The 20,559-nt window shown below is 35.5% G+C and overlaps 2 protein-coding genes, 1 long non-coding RNA gene and 5 other non-coding genes across 8 annotated transcripts; 6 read left to right on the top strand and 2 right to left on the bottom strand.

Annotated features, from left to right (window-relative positions):
• Positions 1 to 5,585: 5,585 nt before the first annotated feature.
• LOC117904245 lies at positions 5,586 to 7,502 on the top strand. The gene is made up of 2 exons (XR_004649565.1): positions 5,586 to 5,975; positions 6,622 to 7,502. It is a non-coding gene; the product is annotated as an uncharacterized LOC117904245 (long non-coding RNA).
• Positions 6,164 to 6,236, top strand: LOC117905286. Its single transcript, XR_004649692.1, has one exon. It is a non-coding gene; the product is annotated as a small nucleolar RNA Z267 (small nucleolar RNA).
• Positions 6,429 to 6,513, top strand: LOC117905288. Its single transcript, XR_004649694.1, has one exon. It is a non-coding gene; the product is annotated as a small nucleolar RNA R44/J54/Z268 family (small nucleolar RNA).
• LOC117905287 lies at positions 6,711 to 6,794 on the top strand. Its single transcript, XR_004649693.1, has one exon. It is a non-coding gene; the product is annotated as a small nucleolar RNA R44/J54/Z268 family (small nucleolar RNA).
• Positions 7,075 to 7,151, top strand: LOC117905296. Its single transcript, XR_004649701.1, has one exon. It is a non-coding gene; the product is annotated as a small nucleolar RNA snoR122 (small nucleolar RNA).
• Positions 7,503 to 12,044: 4,542 nt separating the features above from the next.
• Positions 12,045 to 13,807, bottom strand: LOC117934399 (thioredoxin-like 1-2, chloroplastic). Its single transcript, XM_034856057.1, has 4 exons — positions 13,230 to 13,807; positions 12,952 to 13,134; positions 12,677 to 12,841; positions 12,045 to 12,564 (listed from the first exon to the last, which is right to left on the bottom strand). The coding sequence occupies exons 1-4, from the start codon at positions 13,452 to 13,454 to the stop codon at positions 12,310 to 12,312; spliced, it is 828 nt and encodes a 275-aa protein (XP_034711948.1). The 5' UTR covers positions 13,455 to 13,807; the 3' UTR covers positions 12,045 to 12,309.
• Positions 13,808 to 17,283: 3,476 nt separating this feature from the next.
• LOC117904891 (photosynthetic NDH subunit of subcomplex B 4, chloroplastic) lies at positions 17,284 to 18,561 on the bottom strand. Its single transcript, XM_034817699.1, has 6 exons — positions 18,395 to 18,561; positions 18,251 to 18,295; positions 17,946 to 18,105; positions 17,776 to 17,831; positions 17,620 to 17,691; positions 17,284 to 17,513 (listed from the first exon to the last, which is right to left on the bottom strand). The coding sequence occupies exons 1-6, from the start codon at positions 18,491 to 18,493 to the stop codon at positions 17,400 to 17,402; spliced, it is 546 nt and encodes a 181-aa protein (XP_034673590.1). The 5' UTR covers positions 18,494 to 18,561; the 3' UTR covers positions 17,284 to 17,399.
• A 113-nt stretch (positions 18,562 to 18,674) lies between these two features.
• On the top strand, positions 18,675 to 18,748 carry TRNAI-AAU. Its single transcript has one exon. It is a non-coding gene; the product is annotated as a tRNA-Ile (tRNA).
• The last annotated feature ends 1,811 nt before the right edge of the window (positions 18,749 to 20,559 follow it).

The raw sequence follows: 20,559 nt of genomic DNA, 5'->3' as shown, positions 1-20,559 counted from the left end.
GCGCAAATAGTGTTTCCTTGGACAAAGTCACACGACCAACTGACACTTTCTTTAGGTGTAGGGACCTCAAACCGCCATGGTGCAAGTGGGGTTTTTTGTAATTCAAAACAAGCCACTTTTTCTTCAAACTACGTGGTTTTGAGTGTCTTTGTGTTGGAAATTATGAAGATTCATTCAACTTGCGTTGTACTGTCACAGGCCCTGTAGTGGTTTCTGCAGTAAAACTGTCATGCCCACAAGAAGCCACCCACCATTTTATGCTACTATCTACCTATTTACTTCCCTTTGCCACTTTCTGTTATCATTATCATTTTGGCATCTTCTTAGTTCTTACTACACTTCCTTGTAATTAAATTTTGACAATATATATTTGAAAAGCATATAACATAGGATAGGATCTGCATTCTATCAAATACAAATACCAGAGAATCAACTGCCCAAGCCAACTGTCTGGCTAAAATGCAACTTCACATAGTACACCACTCCTTTTTCATCCTAAAGATAAAGGGTTATACCACAAGTTTTTCTTTTAAATGACTTTATGGTAATGGCAATGCCCTTTGTTATAGATCGAGTGGTAGATCTGTAGATGCTTTGATACCCAAGATCACCGACCACATCTGCTTGGGTTCAAAAGCCTATCCCAAGTTCCAACCAACCAATTCTTGAATTTCTGTTTTGATTTCTTGGTGATTGTAACATTGAGGTGTAGTAAATTTTGAGGTGTATACATGGCACCTTTTTCCTTTTATTGCCGACTCAGTATCATGCCAAGAGCCGAACATTAGGACTTGGAAACAATGTGAAAAGGTGAATGAATTATCAAGCTGGGCAAAATTTCAGAGGCTGAAGAGCCTTTCCATCCCCCTCATTCAATGTTATCCGTTTGGTAGAGAGAAGCACGTGGGTGATGTAGGTGATGACTGATACTGATGAGAAGTAGGCTGCCGCTGCTGTTACATTGGACCAACCCCCAAGAGCATGAGCCATCACCACCACCGCCACTTCATCTATGTTTCACTTCTCCTAATCCAAAAGGCTGCTAAAACTACTGCATCCTCTCTGCCAAATTCTTAATATTAAATTCGAATGACCGGTAATCATGATTGGTCTCCACCCATACTCCGTTCCTTCTCTTTGGTGGTTTCTTAATAATACTTTTCCACTTGCTTTCTTGCTTTGTTTGTTTGTTTGTTATTTTTAATCCCCTGTCACAACATTTACTATATGTTTGATGGCATTCCTCTTTATCATAAGTCTGTAAAGCATTCTATTTTATTTTTTTATTTTCCTTGAATTGACATTTTTGAAGTGAATACGGGGCAAGTAGAAGAAATTGGGGGGTGGAGTGGTGCCATGCATGATCCTTGTGAAAGCAACTTGAAATAGGATCAGGGTCTCCCACGCGAGAGATGACCCTAAATTGGCTTCTTCTTCGTTCACTATTCAAAAGTCTTTTGGCTTCTCTCTTGAAATTTTCTTTTCCCTTATAATTCACTTCCTTCATGTCTGAAAGACCAAACTCTGGAAACAACCATGATAAGACACAAAATAGACGGAATAAAATTGTTGATGACAGTTTCCTTTTTTCTCTACCTTATGAGTTATTTTCGTTCATCATCCCTTCAATTATCATTTGCTTTGGTATATTGATTATAGAGCCGTGTTTGTATTTCCCTAAGGTTAATTGCAAACAAAACCAGAGTGCTTTTTTCCTCCTTTCTAATTTCAGTTATTTTCCAAAACTTAATGTTTGTTTGACCAGATTCCCATTTGTTATTATTTTTTTCGGCTGTTCTGTTACATGCTGATTGTCAAGATCTATCTTTGTTTACACCAAATCTTTGGTACTTTGTCAACATTTCTCCCCTAATCACCGCCTGACAAAACCCTTCTAGTTTCTACGACAAATCAATCTTATTAGCCCTCAATCAAAGCAATATTTCTGGAGAAAATTGTGGGTCTAAGCACCTTTTTCAATATCTAATTATATCACCACCTCATGCATGTACATTTGTCGAGTGACTTTGCTCTCAAATTCAAAGTTTACTGCTGTGGGCCAACTGCCTTTTAACTACTAGGTGCCCATACCTATCCCACCAAAAAGACAATTCTACACCCATAAATGACCCATTAATCCCACTGTTTAGCTGCTACACTAGAGGGCAGCATGGGCCAAAACCAATAACATTCAAAAAGCAGATTCAACTTTCAAGCTTCATCTGTCCCTTACCTGCTAAATTTGAATTTAAAAGATTTGATCTACTAACGATGGTGAGTCATCATTGAACACAGACAAAATTCAACAGGTAGTTTGAAGGTGGAAATGATTGTGTAATGAAAGTTACTTCATCTGGGTATTAATAAATAAACTCCTTTAGGGTTGTGGAGTATGGAAGCATGCAGTAGTTTGTTAAAAAATTGAATGCATGCCCACGTTAAAGCTGCTAAAAGGGTCATTGATTCCCCACTTTTCATTGCTTAAGTTGGTGGCGTAGAGCTCTTAAGGTTCTCTGCATCATGGGTCATCATCTGCTTTAAGTTCTAAACTGATCCTCCAAAGTTTGATAAGGTTATCGCGTAGATAAATATATCCGAGAAGGTGACATGTGTCTCAAGGATTCAAAATATGAACGGCTACTACGGTTCTAATACATGTAAGCTCAATTGGATCCATCTGCCGGTACGTGACAAGCTGCAGACATGGTAACATGGGCTCGTGATTCTGACTCTTCTCTGACCCACATTACATCCGCTATTTTGGACCGGCTTTTATGCATGACTTCAATAAGGGGAAAATTTTCATGGAATACGGAAATCAAGTAGTCGTAATCCATCTCAAAAATTCCAAGGCCATGCGTGGGGTTCATACTTGAAGCTCCCTGTGGAATCCAGGTTTAACTCATCTGCCGGTGTGAAAGGATTTTCATTTCTTGACGGTCAGAATGGTCCGAGAAAACGAACAAAGATGATGACAAGGGGGTATGTACATACCCCGAGAAAAGGCGAAACAAAGCTCATGACAAGCCAAGTTCCATTTAAGTAAGCATTTTGAAACAGAGATAGGTATAAGGTATCAAGGGAATTGACTTTTGAGAAAGCTCTTGGCTTCCGCCGAAGTAAGGCGAGTTTTGGGAAAAAATTTCGTCTTAGCCTCTGTGGATTGCTAAAGCATCTAAAGATAGAAAAAAAAAAGGGTAAGCATGAAACTTTTGAATGAGTCATTCCTTCACCGTGAAGAGAAGAACTCCTAAAAGTTCAAGACATGGTGGTGACCGGTGAAAACCACCTCTCATATCTAGACCCATGTCACTTGAAAAGGATACAAATTTGACTACTTTACTATTTTCAAATGAGCTTTTTCAAATTATACGTCCTTTATATTTTTATGTAATTATCTTTTTAAAAATTTTCTAAAAAGAAATAATTCTTACGTAACACAACTCTTGTTTACAAAGATCGATTTGTCAGATTAAACGAAGCTTTATTTAAGATAACTTCTTGCTTTTTTACTTTAGCCGAAATTAAAACTAAGTTAAAGTGGTGATTTTAAAAAAATAATATTGGTATTGTAAAAGTTTTATTGGATAAAAAAGTACTTCTTCCATAAATCAATATAAAGCTTGCAAAAGAAATAACATTTTTAAAATTTTTATATTGAACTTTTTTAAAAATCATAAATTCTTTAAGTAAAATTAATTAAACATGTATAGATGCTTTTATTGATCTTAAACAAAGAATTTGGCTTTTCAAAACGTTGAACCAAACAAGACTCATCCTTGTTCATTGGCTAATGGTTATTGGTCTTTGAAACGACCTTTAGACGGGCTTGTGTGGGTTTCTAACGAGGGCAAACCTATTTTAGGCCCCATGGATTATCAAGGTTCAGAGGACAAGCCCACGACAATATGGGCCACACAACCCTAAGAGGCAAGATTGATAGACTGGAAAGAGAGGGCCCATGGCTTCCATCAAATTTTGTGGCCCATGAGGAGGGAATTAGCGGGCTCTCAAAGTGGTTAATAACTGGGCTTGAAACAGGTCAGGGCTTAGAGAATAGTCTGGCCCAAACCCAACTTCCCACATTCCCTTCAACTTAGTTATTTCCAATGTCTTAAAAACCGGACCGGACCGGCCAGTCCATATTGGCCCATCATTTTGCAAGCCCATTGTATAAAAATTAAAAGCTGTAGGCCAAAAACCATACTGGGGCATGTCTTAGCATGACAAAGCCCACACCCAAATCATTTAAGTAGGCTCAGTCTTGAGCCCACATGGTGGGCGTGCTGTAGCTTTCAATGAGGATACCTTTTATAGGCATCCTTTGCACCCTTATGAGGATTTGAAGCTGGGACCTTAGGCTTTGTAAGTAAACCAGGACACCACTCGGCTACCCGCGTTTTGTTATTTGATATACAAACAAAACAATATATATTGGATTTTAATTTTTTTTATAATATTAAATAAAAATAATATAATATTTTTTAAATTTATAAAATTAGTTAAAATTTTCATTTTTAATATATTCACATTTAAATATTGTATACATTTCATTTAATATGATTTAATTTGATAATATCAAATATATAAAATAATATTATTGATTTTTAATTTATTCATATATATTTTAAAATTTTTATGATTAATTTTAATTTTAATAATATATAAATTACATATTTATGACGTCATCGGTTCGACTGATGAACCGTGAACCGGTAACTTTTCCGGTTCAATGACCAGTCCGGTTCTGAAAATATTGGGGATAAGTCATTGTTGTTCGTTGGCTAATGGGTACTGCGTTCAAGTAGACCTTTAGACAGGCCATGGTGGGTTTCCCACAAAGGAAAGCCCGTTTTGTTGCCCCATGGATTCCCAAGATTGGGATGACAAGCCCATGAAAATATGGGCAATGTAACTGTGAGAGCCGATTATCGGCTGGAAAGAGAGAGCCCATAGCTTCCATAAAACTTTGTGGGCTCTCAGCCCACAAGGAGGCAACTAGTGAGCACTGAAAGTGGTTAACAACTGGGCTTGCAACAGGTCAGGCTTGGAGAATTGCCTGGCCCAAATCCAACTTCCTACATTCCCTGAACTGTTGTTCAGTTCTACTTTATTATTTTATAGAAATTATTAATATTTTCTAATTTTATTTTAATTTTAAGAATATTCAAATATTTATTAATTCTAATTTTATTTTTTAATTTTAATTAGAAGTTAAAAAATTAAAAATGGTATAGTTATAAATAAGATAACTTATTTATTTATTTATTTATTTTATCATTTTTCAATGAGTTTTAATGGCTTTCCAATGTTTGTAGGTGAGATTGGAAAGTTGTTTGCTTCAAGAAAGAAGAATAGAACGTGGATTTCTACTTTAAAATTTATTGGCATTGCATATGGGCTTGATTTCTTTGATTAGTGGGCTTAAACAAATTGTTTAACAGAGCCCAAGCTAGACAGCCTTGAATAAGACAAGGGCATAAGTGAAAAAGGCAAACAACATATGGAAATAATAATAATATTATATAGAAAACATAAGGGCAAAGAGGCAAATTATTTCCTTCTTTTTCAGATCAACGGTTCTGATCTCACAGCGCTCGGTGTGTTATCATGCGCCGCCTCAATGTTCCTGCCCTAGTTCTCTCAACGGTATATATGTTAGCAGCTGGCACTCCGAACCCCAGATCCGGGGTAGATCATTAGGCCGACCCAATTAGGGTTCCTTCATTGCTATGCGAAGGTTGTCGATGGATTTCTTTGAAAATGCTATAGGCTTTGTTCATCGAGTGCCATTGCTGATACCCGATTAGGGGTTTAGCCTCATTGAAACGATGTGATCTTTTGAACTTAGGGTTTTCTCTACTTTCCCCCCTTGTTTTCTGGGCTTTTGAGTCGATTCAAGATTTGCTTTTGTTTGATCAGTATTGCCTTTCTGATATCCACTTAGGGTTTTAGCCTGCTTCGATTGTAAAAAGGTGCGATTTTCTTAAAACAGATTCTTAGTTTCTATGCTGGGGATATTTCTTTTGTTTTTCTTGGCTTTTGTTTGATTCAAACTCCCCACGTTTGTTTGTGGGATAGACCCATTGTCTCTATTAGCTTGCTACAATGCTTTTTTTTTTTGCTTGCTTGTTTTCTGTTTCTGATGTTTTGGAGAATCAAGCATGTGCCTGTGATGGTTTTAAATATACTTTGAGGGTAATACCTATGAAAAGAATTTTAATCTGAGGCGTACTCTTTTTCTTGTGTTTTCAATTTTCTTGGCTACCTTAGTTTGGTTTTCTTTCCTCTTCTATTTTCTATTCTCCCTTACGGTCCTTCATGCAAGCTTTTGTTTTGTTTAAAAGATTGGATTTGTAAGGTATTATGCACTGTTGGAGATGGTATCATATTTTAGAAAAATGGCTTTGATTACATAATGGTGAGAGCATGCAAGTGATGTTAAAACAGACAGGGACATCTGCACTCTTTAGGAGATTGATGACTTGTTCTTGGGAATCTCTCTGATGCATTAATTTACAAAGATTCATTCCATATTTTTCTATGATGTCAAACAAATGATACGAGGCATTTCATATTTAGTCCTTTCTAATCTGATTATTTGAACCTATCTGATTGTAGGGTTTGGAAGGATGGTATGTTAATTTGATTCTTGTACAGTGGAATATTGGTTAGGTTGGTATTGGACTATCTGCTGGTATCAGTATGGTTGTGCAAGTGACGATATCAGACAGGGACATCAGCACCTCCAATGGAGAATGATGATTTGTCTTTGGGAATCTCTCTGATGCACAAGCATATTGCTTGATATACTTTCACTGTTAATATGAAAATTAGGTTAATTTTCACATTATTTTTCAAATAATGTTTCTTAGCCTCTGCATTTGTGTGCAATTTAGCATATGCAACATGGTAATTATTGATTTTCAAAATCATTTTTTCACATCAAAATGTACATTTGTGGGCTATTTTTAGTTTTGGAAGTTGTTTTTCACCCTTTTTGTTGCTTTGCTTAAGTGGGTTTTTCTTAATCTGTGAAGCATTTGATGAGCACCTAAAACAGATACCATGGTGTGCCAATGATGCATTTAAATGCACGTATTATCAGAGATCAAGAATGATGATACACCATTGTCACTACCTCTGAGGCATAACCATCTGTACTTGCAATCAGACCAAGACTTTTTTTATAAAAATAATTTCCTTTTCTGCCTAAAAATTCTAGGCATTATTTCTTCTGATTGATGATGCTTGCCGGTTTTCACTTGGGTGATTTGAGGCATGGATGATTTTGAAATTGTTAAAGGTTTCATGAGAATTATGCTGATTTTAATGTTGGATTTCAAGCAAAGTTTTGAGAAGAGGCCTGATGATTGTTAACATAAGAACGGAAATTTGAATGGTGCTCTTTGTAGTAGCCTGACCGGAAATTGGGCTCCAAAAGAATCATATGTAATAAACTGTTCTATATGGAATATGAAGGCTCAAATTTCTACTTTTCACTTGCTTGAAATCCATATTGTTTGTGAATTGAATGCAGGAGGTTGCGCGATAGGGTGCAGGTGAGTTGGCCTTACCCAACTCAAGCCCAGCATGATGTTTGGGCAGGTTGAGTTTAGGTTTAAGTTTTCTCAACTTGAGCTCAATATGGGTTGGGCCAAGGTTGAGACAATCTCGGTTAACTTGAATTCAATTTAATGTTTTGTATTATATTTATTATCTTATATAATAATATATATATTTTAAGATTTAAAAAAAAAATCAAGTTATAATTAATATCATATACTTTTTTTCATTTTTATAAAGATATATAAGTTTATTTAATTTTTATATTGTTATCTTAAAGTTTTGTGGTATTTATTATTTTTAAATTTTGGTATAAAAGTCTAGAAAAAAAACGTTTTTGAAAAGCCACAATAGTTAGATTTTGAATCAATCTGAATATAGCCTTAGCAATCCGAGTTTAACCTGATCAATCTAAGCTTTTGCTCAATCTGAATTTAATTCAATGAAGTTGAATTTGGGTTGAGTTGGTTTAGAGGTTAGGTTGAGGTTGAGTTTGGTTGAATTTTTTTTAATTTGGGTTGGACTTGGTGTAGCCTTTGATCTGCCCAGGGTGCACCTTCCCTGACTTCAATAATGAAATGGATGAATATACGGGCGTCTTTTTTTATTCACATTCAACCCAAACAAAGGTCATATATTTAGTACGAATGTAAAGAAGAATGGGGAATGCATGGACTTGAAATATTCAGCTGACAATGAATAAAGCTACTTGGATTATTTTACTTAGAATACGACATGTGGGGCTGAAATTGATACTATTCAATTCATTTACACAACCAATTATGACTCAGGCACAGTCAGTCATGACTCAGCCATGGGCATCACATGCATAATTCAAAACTCTTGAGAATGATTTATGAAAATTATAATGAATTTAATATAAATTATTGGCACGAGTGTGTCAAAATTTTCTTCTACACTGCTAGTAATGGGTCCAACCAAAGGAAATGGATTGAGTTGATGTTTCATTTATTCTTTTAGATTTGTTGCCAAAGACAGATGTCATGAGAAGGAGGATGAGTTTGCATCTCGGCTCTCACAAGCAACATTTTCATCTCTATGGGACTGGATTCGTGAGTCGACACCGCTATGGTAACGACGGAGAAGCCTATGGCTCACCTGCCCTCTAGTCTTTTCAGCCGGACTCGATCTGAGGCCCACTGGTGCCTAGTTTGTGGTCAACCTAAAATATGGTTTCCATTTTTAATTATTGGAAGAAAAAGCCAAACAACTGGCATTACACGTGTATCACACGAGATATGTCAAAAGCGCTTTTACATAATATAAATCAAATCTAAAAAGGACTTTAACCAGCAGTGGGATGGATGATATGACTGCTATCAACTCTATTCAAAGTTTAAAGACAGTAAGCACCCGTCTTCCAACTAAGAGAGAGATGCTAGGCATCCCTTAAAATTACTCTTCTTCCTACCAAACCTGGAGGCAGATCAAATCCTGATGCAAGCAAGTTTTGTGCGAGTTCAGCCTTGACGGAAAGAAAAGCTAGAAATAATGTTGGTCTAAGACCTCAGGGATCCGCTGAGAGCTTGATGCAAGAATTCCCCGAGTCAATGATGGGCAATCTCCATGAACTTGGCTCCGTCTCACTGGAGAAAATACTAGCTCCCATTTAGCTAAAATAACAATATTTTAGCCATAATCTTCTAAGCTATCAGCCCAAGTGGACTTAAAAATCACCGCGTAGTCATTCACTAATAAATCATGAAGTAGGTCAAAATGTGTCAAATGTCTTCAATCTTCTAACTAATAAGTTGATACGAGTATAAACATGATTGGCATGGCAATCCCTTTCGAGTTTATGTTGCTTCGGGGTTGTTTTTGACTGTTTGTTGATCGGATCAAGAATTGTCGGCCCTTTGTACAAGGGGTGAGACAGAGTGCACGAATTGTATGCTACACCGCTAGTAATGGGTCCAATGGAAATGGGTTGAGTTGATGTTTCGTATATTCTTTTAGATTTGTTGCCAAAGACAGATGTCATGAGTGCAGGATGAGTTTGCATCTCGGCTCTCACTAGACATTTTCATCTCTATGGGACTGGACTCCGATACCTCTTAATTATCGAGTCAGCACCACTATGATACCGACGGAAAGCCTATGTCTCCACCGTCCTCGCGTCTTTTCAGCCGGACCCGGTCTGAGGCCCACTGGTGCCTAGCTTGCATTCAACCTAAAAATGTGTTTTTGCCTTTTAATTGGAAGGAAAAGCCAAACAATCATCACTCCTTTTAAAACCCGCGGTGGTTCTTGGTTAAGTCTCTTTCTCTATTGGGCTATTAAAAGCTAAATAGTTGCTAGTATCGCTAGTATTTTCTTCCGAGATTGCCCGTCATTGACTCCAGGAATTCTTGCATCAAGCTCTCAGCGGTTCCCTGAGGTTTTCCCCCAACATTATTTCTAGCTTTTCTTTCCGTCAAGGCTGAACTCGCACAAAACTTGCTACTTCGTTGCATCAGGATTTGATCTGCCTCCAGGTTTGGTAGGAAGAAAAGTAAATTTAAGGGATGCTGCTGTCTTTAAACTTTGAATAGAGTTGATAGCAGTCATATCATCCATCCCACTGCTGGTTCAAATCCTTTGTAGATTTGTTATGTCTTAATGTAAAGGCGCTTTTTACATATCTCGTGTGATACACGTGCAATGCCAATTAGATTCCCGTGACATTGTACCATATGGCTTTTGTTATTTTCTGTGGACGATAAAATTATGCCTATTGTTTCATTTAAGCCAAAATGCAGGTAACTCGGTCCTACTCTTTTTGCATTTTATCCACTGGGAGTCCAAGTTACAAAACCAGGCAAATAATTGGGCTCCGTCATGATTGGGAAGTCTGGTCTGGATCTATTGTCGACATTATTTTGTTTCAATGGGGGCCCTTGCTGAATGGGGAACCCAGCCATCCACCTCAGTGCCACGCCATTTTACTCATCTGGCCTGTCTTTATTGGTCCGATTGGGGACCCATTTGTTTGCACAAAATTGACCCTCATGTGGAGTGTGGTGTTCCATGGTTGGTTATCCACTCTATACTCTTTAAAATAAAGAGTTCGTCCGCTGACTGACCAAGCACTTCCCGCCACTTTATCAATTACTTCCAAAATTTCGGTTTCTTATGGCTTCCCTGACGCAATGATCGTGTCTAATAATCGGCAAAACCCAAGGCTCCAAGTATGTATATTAAATAAATAAATTAACCTTATTTAGACAAATAAGGTCTAAATAAATATACACATGAACTGCTCTTCGGCAGATTCTTCTTCTACCCATGTGCCTTTGAAAAGGAAACTTGGACGCGTCTGAGCTGTGAGCAAATCAATGGATTATTAAAGTTTTTGGATGGGGTGAGTCGACTCGTTCTAGCTGTCACTGACTCATCTTATCGTTTGAGAAGACTATTTGATTTTATCACAACAACATGAGCATTGGAATTCATTAATTGATCAAACCTCCAACCACCACAATGATTCCCAGATCACTGACAAATCCCAACTCCAAAGTTCTCACGTTGTCATCTTAAAAATCCAAAATCTTTATCTATCCCAATCTCAGTGCATGTGGTAACTATTTTAATTTTTTTTTAAATAAAAATATATTTAATAAATCAAAAATTATTTTTTATTCTCAAAAATAAAAATCAACATATTTTTTAGTTTATTTTTTATTTTTTAATTTTAGTTCACTTATTTTTTAAAAGATATTCTAAGAAATAATTATATAAATATATAGAATAATAAAAATAAAAATTATTTTAAAAATATTTTTTAAAAAAACTTTAAAATGTTTTAAGTTTTTAAACTGATGTTTATAAAACAAAAGTTATAAATAAATTTTTTTTAGTTAAAAAAAAAAAAAAAAAAACCCCACCTAAGAAGATCAAAGAAAACATTTTCAAAATCCTTGAAAAACAAATCCACTTGAATTTTGAATAGACCTGAAAATATATTTTTTAAGCAAAGCGAACTAGAGTCAGGTCCATCTACTCTCCCTTACTTCGTGTTTCTTGATGAGTCTATCCAGTTGTATTGGAGTCGGGTTACCTTTGCAAATTCTCCCTTACTTCGTGTCTCTTGATGAGTCTGTCCAGCTGGTTTCTTTCTGCATATAAGTCTTAACCATTTTGTGGGAGAGAATGAGCGTAACTCATTCATACTTTTTGAAAGAATTGACTATGCACTCTCTATAATGATGAATGTCCTTAGGAGGGCGGGCAATCATCTGGCACCATTTGTTCGGACCATCTACTGGGACTATGTGGAGTGAACCCCCACGTATATGTCAAGTTAAAAAATCTAGAATGGATTTTAGAGGAAAATATTTATGAAATGTCAAATACCATGATTTTATTTTATACTCAAATCCTGTTTATTTGTATTTTATATTTGATCTCATTTGTTTAATATCTTCGTTTAAAACCTAAATTTCATGTGCTACTTGGTATTTTCAGTTACACCAGAAAAGGAACAGAACAAAAATCAAGAGGGATGTGAATTGATATTATCCTCAAATCAGGATCACAATATCCAATTCTATTACAGATTCACCATAGCTGTCGAGGCAGGGCTCGATCCAAAAACCAAGAGCCTGCTTATGGAAAACCCAAAAATGATTATATACAACCACAATACCAAACTACCAATCCATATGAAAGAAAAAATAAAATATGGAGTTGCAGCAGCTTTTCTCCATAGCTAATTTATATTGAAAGCTCAAGTGGGCGTTTCTTTCAGACCTTCAATATCGCACTCTCTTCTTCAAGTTCCATATTGCTACCTGCTTTGCCCCAGAAACCAGACATATGAGCGCCTTTCAGGGCCGAATCCTCCATTACTTCACCCTTGGAAGATGGTAATGGTAAATTCAGAGGTATCTCACCAACTGCTGCCAACTTCAGCAGCTCAGATTCATCTAGGCCTTTTGCAGGGCCGAGACTACATCGATTGGCGCCGTGCTTTGCCAATGCATCCTTGAATTTCTTGATCTGTGTACAAGAAATATGGCTTATAAGTTTGGTCACGAAGATCCAATTATGGTTTTTTTATTTTATTTTATAGAGAATTTAGGGTGTCATACTGATTGAGACAGATTCTTACAGTTGCATTGGTGCAGCTAAAGCTGCAAACCCTGCCCTCTGCACCTCTGTAGAACCTAAAGAATGGTAGGACATGGATGTGGAGAGCGTGACACATAGTTTTGAGTTCTTCATAATCAACTTTGAGAAAAATTGCATTTGGGTTCAATTCAGCCAGCTGACAGATCTGATTAAATAAGACTCGAATCAGATTGAAATTTTCTTAAATAATAAATGGAGATTATACGCAGCCATAGCAGTTAGACTTGGAAGAACAGTTTTCAGAAGCAATAATACCTTGGGATGCAGAGCTTTGCAGCCTCCACAACCAGGCGAATAGAAGTCAACAACCACCAATCTATCCCCTGCATTCAGTAAGGAATCGACGAGCTCTTGTGCAGAATGGATCTCTACCATGTTGGTTTTAAGAGTCTTCTCCCACCATCTCAGAGCTCGGCTCACGCAGATTGATGCTTGTGCCTGAAACCGAAGATTGAAAATTAGTTTTCAAGACACAAAATAAACCAGAAATAAATAAAATAACCGAACAAACAAACAAAGAGAGGCTGACTCACATGAACAGAGAATTTGTATGGGGCTTTGAAACTCCAATCTCTTAAACATTTCTGATCCGTGATAAACACATGCTTTCCCGTAAATCTGCTACCCAGAACAAGAGATTCTTTGAACTTTAAAGACCCAAAGGAGGCACATGACTCGTGAACCCCTTTGCTTTTGGGCCTGAAAGAAGCCTCCATCGTCCCAGAAATGCACAGACCAGTCTTCAATGAACAAGCCATGGCTATTCAAGAATCTAACCCTTTTTCGAGTTTATAGCATCAAACGAGAAAACCCACCTCTCCTTTTGGACCAAAAACCAGTTTTTTTTTTTTTTTCTTTGAAGTCGGAAGGGCTGCGCTGAGGAAGGAAAAGAGAAAAATTCAAACCCTCTTCGTCAACACAGAAGAAAAAGGCCTTGAGATACCCAGAAAACAAAAAACAAAGCAAAGCCCACTCGGTTTGTCAATCAAAAACGCCGGTTGAACAAAAAAAATTGTTCTTTGTTGACTGTATGTGGCGGTTTTTAGAGAGAGAAGCTAGGCAGAAAGAGAGATCCCAAAGAGGCAAGGTAATCCGGAGTGGGGAAGAGAAATATAAAGAGGTTGGTGGGGGACTATATCCATTTGGATTTTAACTTTATCCATTAATTTTATTTTGGATAAAAAATAAAAAATGAAACGAAATTAAAGCAGTGTCTGACTAGCTCTCAGTTTTTTAGATTTTCCATACCATCGGGAGGTGTTCTGGCAGTTGCCTTGTTTTGATCACGAAACGGCTCACAAACGAAAGCTCACTCCCCTCCTAACCCTTTTTCTATATTCATAAAATTACAAACAAGATAAGATTGCAGTCTTTACCCCCCTTTTTTCAAGATAAGTTTGTTCTTAAGAGAAAATGAAGGCAAAAAAAATATTATATTCTGATGTTTATCTATTTAAAAATTAATCAATTTTTTATTATAAAATATTATAAAAAATTAAAAAAATTTACTTTAAATAAAATATTTGCTTTAAATGCAAGCACTAAAAGGGTAAAGAGTGAATATTTCTTTTCCTTTTTTTTTTTTTTTTTTAATTCAAGTTTGTTTGTAAAGAGAAAATAAAGGGAAAAAAAAAATTATGTTTTGACATTTATTTATTTAAGAATTAATATTTTTTATATGCATAAAATAAAATATTTACTTTTAGATGGAGGCACTAAAAGGGTTGAGACTGATTGCATTGCGTCAGCCGAGATGAAAGGAATCTTAAATTTACTATTTTGATGTGGATAAGTTCATCACAAATATTCTATCCATTTAATTCTTATTAGTTCGTGTTAATAATTTGGATAAGATTAAATAATTGTGGGATATTAATAACATAATTGATTTTATCCACCCAAATTATTTTCTTTTAGCATAATCATTTAGGTGTTTTTTTTTCTTTTAATTTTTTAAATATTAAAAGTAATATATTAATTTTTTTATTTTTTAATACTTAATAGAAACATAATATTAAAAAAAACTTAATTTTTGGCACTATTAAAATTTATTTAATTTTAAGTTTTATTTAAAATTAAATAAAAAAATAAACACCATATTAGTCTCTAATGGGAATAAATTAAACTTATTATGAAAATATCTTCCAATGTTGCATCCAATACATTTGCATTCAATGTCTTCCAACTTATGAGTGTTTGGGGATGAGTGGATTTTCCAATACTCTTTAAAAATGGATATTACGAGTGTTTTGGGGGACAAGGAAAGAAGAAAGGGTTGGGAAAAGCAAATAAATTAGGAACGCTTAATGCCTTGTAGTAAGTGGCAATGCGGCATGCTTTGGACTTTGGTAATGATTACACAAACGAATCTCAGCATCCCACATCGAAAGTTTGGGTTTTCTCTCTTTTTTGGGGAAACCTTAGCACACAAGGGACTGAAATTCGAGGGAAGAAACCACCCCCACTTTCCCATGCTGTCCTTGGTGTGCTGTCCTTATCCTCCCCCCCAAACCAAATACGATATCCTTGAAATTTGATCCATGGGTCCCAAGTGTTTAACTCCCCCCCCAAAACGCAGCGTTTCAATGCAGTTCACATTCACCTGGGGGACCTTAACAAGTATCTGCAATCCGATCACAGAAGGGCAGAACGTGTGTCCAACAGTCGGTCGTGGGTGGTTTTTTGAGATTTGCAGTGAACCCATTTGGTCAGATACCCTCTAAAGATTTTTGAAGATGATGCAAAAGACTTCTAGATGCCTTAATCCCAACATGTGACCACGCACGTATCTCTGCTCTTTTTATGGGATTAGGGATGAAACCTGCAGAGGGATAGCCCACAGTTTTGGTGCCCTTTTTCCTTCTTTGGGGGCTTGGGGATGACCCATTGGTTTTTGCAAACCAAGGGAAAAGGAGTCTTCTAGAAATACCAATTCCCTGGTTTTGAGGTGTTGTGGGATAAGACCTTCCTCTCCTAAGTCCTATCTGCCGGTTCTGCCCATCACCCCATCAACCCAACCCACCTCCTTCTAGTAAAAGGGCATGGAGGAGATATGGTTTTTGCAGAACCAATAATAGTAATGAAAATGAGGTGATATGAAAACAGCAAAAGGACTCTATATGGTCCAACTTTGCAAGGTTAGAGTTTCTTATCACCATTTTATATAAATTCTAATGATCATATTTTGAAAAATCTAGTTTCCTCATTGATTGAGACCAACAAAAAGGATGGCAAAGGGGGGTTTCCCTACTGATCTGGCTGATGTTTACCAATCCACATGTCAATTTGACAAAAGGGTCAAATGGGATTCATACCATATATTTACCTTATTCCTATAAAATCAAAGAAAAGGGTGGCTTTCTCTTGCTTGGCTACTTAAAATTCTGCAATCAAAGAACATACAAGCCCCACACCCTTTTTTAGGAAGATAATTCTCAAAGACATCCACATAACTTTCTTGGTATCCATTTTTGGTAATAAATAAATTATGAATGTGAAATGATAAAAGTATTTTTCTCTTGAACCTTTCAATTCCACCCATTAAAACCCTAACCCTTTTCTTCATCAAATTCTTGATTTTAATTTCCTTTTATTCCCTTTCCCAAAATGTAAAGTAAACATGCCATGATACTGCTAGATAAACCCAGCCCACCAAAACTGCTATCCTATATCCCCAAGCCCGGCCCTGTAATTCATGGCCCGGCCCAGTTTTAGACACCAATTAATAAGGATCAAGGTCTTAAAGCACATAACTTCTTAATGGGGGTAAAAGCCTGAGGTTCAAAAGACTCTTTTTGGTGAAACTGAAAGAACAAGCACCATGTTATAGTATGATCCATACAATTTTTTTTTTAGTAAAAAATGAAAAATTTCTTATTTCAATATTTTTCTTATGAAAATATAAATTAGTTCGAATAAAATTATAAAATATTAAAAAGATTGAAATGGCCTTATAAAGGTTATACCATATAGGACAACAGTCTGATGCCTCATGAAGTTGATTTCAAATTGAGGGTGTAAATTAGGTAGGAAACATAAGAATTTATTTCGAGTTAGGTTGAGGAGTAACTCTAGTCCAACCCCGATTTAGAATTAATAAACTTGAATCCAATCCAATTTGATCTTTATTTCCAGATACTTTACCAAAATCCCACACTAGGTTATTCAAACATTGACCGAGCTCAATCTAAATTAAGTTTTTTATTGAAAAAATTCAACCCAAGCATCACTTGATGACTAAAAATGGTTGTTCAAACTTGTAACAACTTGTAACCAATTATATAAATATTATCTACTTTGGGTTCAAATAAATCATGTAAATATTATCTACTTTAAGTCCAAACGGGTTCTCACGACTTTAATATGCATCTTCTCGTACAAACACAATGTCCTATGTTTCGAAAGAATTGGGAGATCAAAGGCAAATACTCCTTACAAGCGCAAACAATTATAATTTCAAAAAAATGAACAATTTAAACTTGGAAAGTTTACTTTTTATCTTATATGTTATTTCACAATTGTAACGTCCAAATTTTCGAGGGGCAACAAAATCTTTACTACTACTAAGTCAAGAAAACACCAAGCATATAATCGAATCCAGTGCATGGATTTTTTTTATAATCATAAAAGCAGAGAATGGAAGTGATGAGATGATAATTTACTATGGTTTTTGGGTATGGTTCATTCATTCATAGGATATATTCTTATTTCCGCCCAGCTTCTTCCAACTCTCGCAGTCCTCCCACCTTCTGCTCAATCTCCTCGATGAGTTCCTCCCTCCACAGTTCTGCTCTCGCAGCTTCTTCTATGTCTTCTTGCTGCATCATTGCATTCACTCCTTGTTAATTTCATCAAATAGAATCTGCTACAATTTGACTATTTCAGTGATTTCTACATAAAATGGTGAGGTGGCCAAAGGCATACCTTTTCGTAGACCCAATGCCCGGTGCCATCTCCTCCATCTTTCCTATACTGCTCTGAATCATAATATGGGTCCTAAGCCATGCCCTTCTCCATTAGAAAATTGAAGTAAAAGCTGGGCTAAGTATGCAAAAGAATGAGCAAATAAGCCATGCTTACTTTTGTGGAACCAAAGAAACAACATCCCCAACATGTGAACATAATGTAAAAAGTATCTGTATGCAGAAAAGAAAGTTAAACACAATCATCTCCATTCAAATTTGAAGCATAACCATCAAATTTTCAATGATGAAGAGAAGAGAAAGGAAGAAAGAGAGGTATAGACTTACAGACGTTCTTAATGGTCTCATCATTGAGATGCCATATGGATTTGTGGGTTATAAGGTCTCTCTGGCCTTCAACATGCTCAACCAGAACTGCCATCAAAGGCCAATCCGGTAGTGCATTCACCCTACATAGAGAGGCTCTTTTGCTCTTGCTGCTCTCAGTCTATTATAATTCCAAAAATTAATAGATAATTCTGTAAAGTTTAAATGAAGCCATGGACTTAAAAATGACTCTATACTATGCTACTTCAATTTTTGGGGAACAAACAGGAGAGAATTCACTGTGATGAAGTTCACGAGCTACTTACCTGATGCCAGCCATTGTTAAACCTAGAGCTGGAACATTGCCTGAGCTGCAAAAGCTAACATACATGATTTCCGATGCCAAATATGCAGCTGAGCATGGACTGTAATTGAAGAATGAATTTGAAACATGGGCACTGAGATTTTACCAATCTTGAACATGGGCTGATGTCCATTTTTGTTGGTTGGGCATAAGAATTATGGAAATTTGGTTTCATTATGGTGAAACCCATGATTGCCTCAGCCATTTTATCTCTGTAGAAAAATTGGGTGATGGGATCTGGGTTTTTTTTGGTTGATATATTGGTTTTGTGCTTTCGGGTGGAGAGGGAAAGTGGATAAGGAGATGATTTGTATCCACCTATATAAATCTACCAGAAGTACTTAGCTTTTTGTATTTATCAAACTATTTCAAAATCTAAAAACCGTGGCCTATTAGCTCAGTTGGTTAGAGCGTCGTGCTAATAACGCGAAGGTCGCAGGTTCGAGACCTGCATGGGCCAAAAAATATTTTTCTAACCATTTCCTCTGAATTATTATTATTTAAAAAAGAGGAAAAACTATTTTTGCATATGTTATTATATGTTTGCTAACTATACCATTTTTTAGAAAACATTTATGAGTATAATTCAAGTTTTTGACCAATTCACTAAGAAAGTTTACTACTAATTTGGATGATGCGTCACTCATGAAGGACACGATTTATCATTATTATGTATTGTACATGTGAAGTCTTTATATATCACCATTTTTTATAACTATTTTCTCATTATTTCAACTTTATATAGTAAACTCTTTATATATCATCATTTTTCTACATTATTTTCTCATTATGTATGGTCTACTCTTTTTAGGTGTACGATTGGTTTTTTTTTTTAAGAAAAAAAAATAACTATTTTTGTATGGGATTTTACATATTTGCTAGCTATGTATTTTTTTAAAAAGTAAATTTTAGTTTTGGACCAATTCCCTAAAAAATAACTATTGATTGCTCTTCTAGAATGACTTACTTGTAGTTTGGACAATCCATCAATATATGAAAGCACCATTTATTATTATTAGACAAATTCCTTCTTTTGTTTTTCTACACTAACTTCCATTTTGATATATCATATCCAATCAAACAGTGGAAAAATTCAAACATCCATCATTTATTTATAAGTGAGTGTCACATCAAGAATTCACACATTGGTGACTTTTTTTTGTGTGAACAAATTTGTAGTTTTATATGATGTTATGAGCCTTTTTCAATAAGTCACATTCCCTAATGCCCTTCCCTTTGGTAAGCCTTTTTCTTATGCATATACACTTCTAGTTTTTTTTGGTTATTCTTAATCTTTTTCAATAAGCCTCGATCTCTAACGGCCCCATTTTTTATAAGGATATGGAACAAAATTGTGAAAATGACTAATTAAATTAAGTAAAAAAAAGAAAGAGAGAATAAATTAGGTGTTAATTTTTTTAAAAATTTAATTTATATTAAAAGTAATGAATAAGCCAATAATAAAGCAAAGAGATTAAAAGAAAAAAATCTACAAACTCATTTACAGTGGTTCAATAGTTTACTTACGTCTACTCTCCTTAAATCCTTAACAAAGTGAATATTTCAGCTATTACTGAAACTTTTATGTCAAAGCGTTCAACTTTCTTACATTTGAATTTTTAGGCTCCAATAAACCTTGATGGTTTCTTCAAATGTACAATTAACTTGAAGTTTACCCCCTCACAATGAGTAAATAAAAAAATATTTAATGTCTCCAATCTTAAAACAAATGTAGCTCACAATACAAAGGAAAGTTAGGTTGGATTTGAAATGTACACTAAAGAATTTGCAAGTAGAAAATCAATGCATATGTAAGAAGAGCTTTGAAAATGAGAAAATAGAGGCTTTCTAATTGAAGGTAATTGTTCTCATATCATAAATGTAGTAGAACAATTCGATTTATAGGTTTTTAATTCGAGAACCCAAAAAGTTGCAAAAACACCTTGATCGATCAAAGCACTAGTTGGACCAAACATTTAATGTTTTGCAAGTGATTATTAGGGTTTCTGAATTTAACTAAATGTGTGATCAATTCTTGATTACCCCTTGATCCTATCCTTAATTAGTTACACCTCAACTACTAAAAGAGACAAAAGAAACTTGGGAACCTCAACCAAGGCTCACACGGATTGGGCCAACCAATTTAATAGGTTAAAGGCTTATTCAACCAATTACACTTAAAAGTGTCTAAAAAGACTTAGTTTAAAGTCTAAAACTTCTAATAACTTATATAACCCTTCTTGAAACCCTTTAGATTAAGTTTAGAAATGG

This window comes from Vitis riparia, chromosome 17 (genome assembly GCF_004353265.1).
Source record: "Vitis riparia cultivar Riparia Gloire de Montpellier isolate 1030 chromosome 17, EGFV_Vit.rip_1.0, whole genome shotgun sequence".
Taxonomy (NCBI): domain Eukaryota; kingdom Viridiplantae; phylum Streptophyta; class Magnoliopsida; order Vitales; family Vitaceae; genus Vitis; species Vitis riparia.
This window is presented reverse-complemented; position numbering and strand designations above follow the sequence as displayed.

Bases quoted from the DNA above. Each gene is read 5' to 3' on its own strand.
- LOC117934399 (XM_034856057.1), bottom strand. From the start codon at position 13,454: ATGGCTTGTTCATTGAAGACTGGTCTGTGCATTTCTGGGACGATGGAG. The intron at 13,135-13,229 runs GTGAGTCAGCCT...CTTCGGTTTCAG, and splicing joins CATACAAATTCTCTGTTCAT to GCACAAGCATCAATCTGCGT. The intron at 12,565-12,676 runs GTAAGAATCTGT...TCTTGTACACAG, and splicing joins TTAGCTGCACCAATGCAACT to ATCAAGAAATTCAAGGATGC.
- LOC117904891 (XM_034817699.1), bottom strand. From the start codon at position 18,493: ATGGCTGAGGCAATCATGGGTTTCACCATAATGAAACCAAATTTCCAT. The intron at 18,296-18,394 runs GTAAAATCTCAG...TAGCTTTTGCAG, and splicing joins TCAGCCCATGTTCAAGATTG to CTCAGGCAATGTTCCAGCTC. The intron at 17,832-17,945 runs GTAAGTCTATAC...TTCTGCATACAG, and splicing joins TGAGACCATTAAGAACGTCT to ATACTTTTTACATTATGTTC.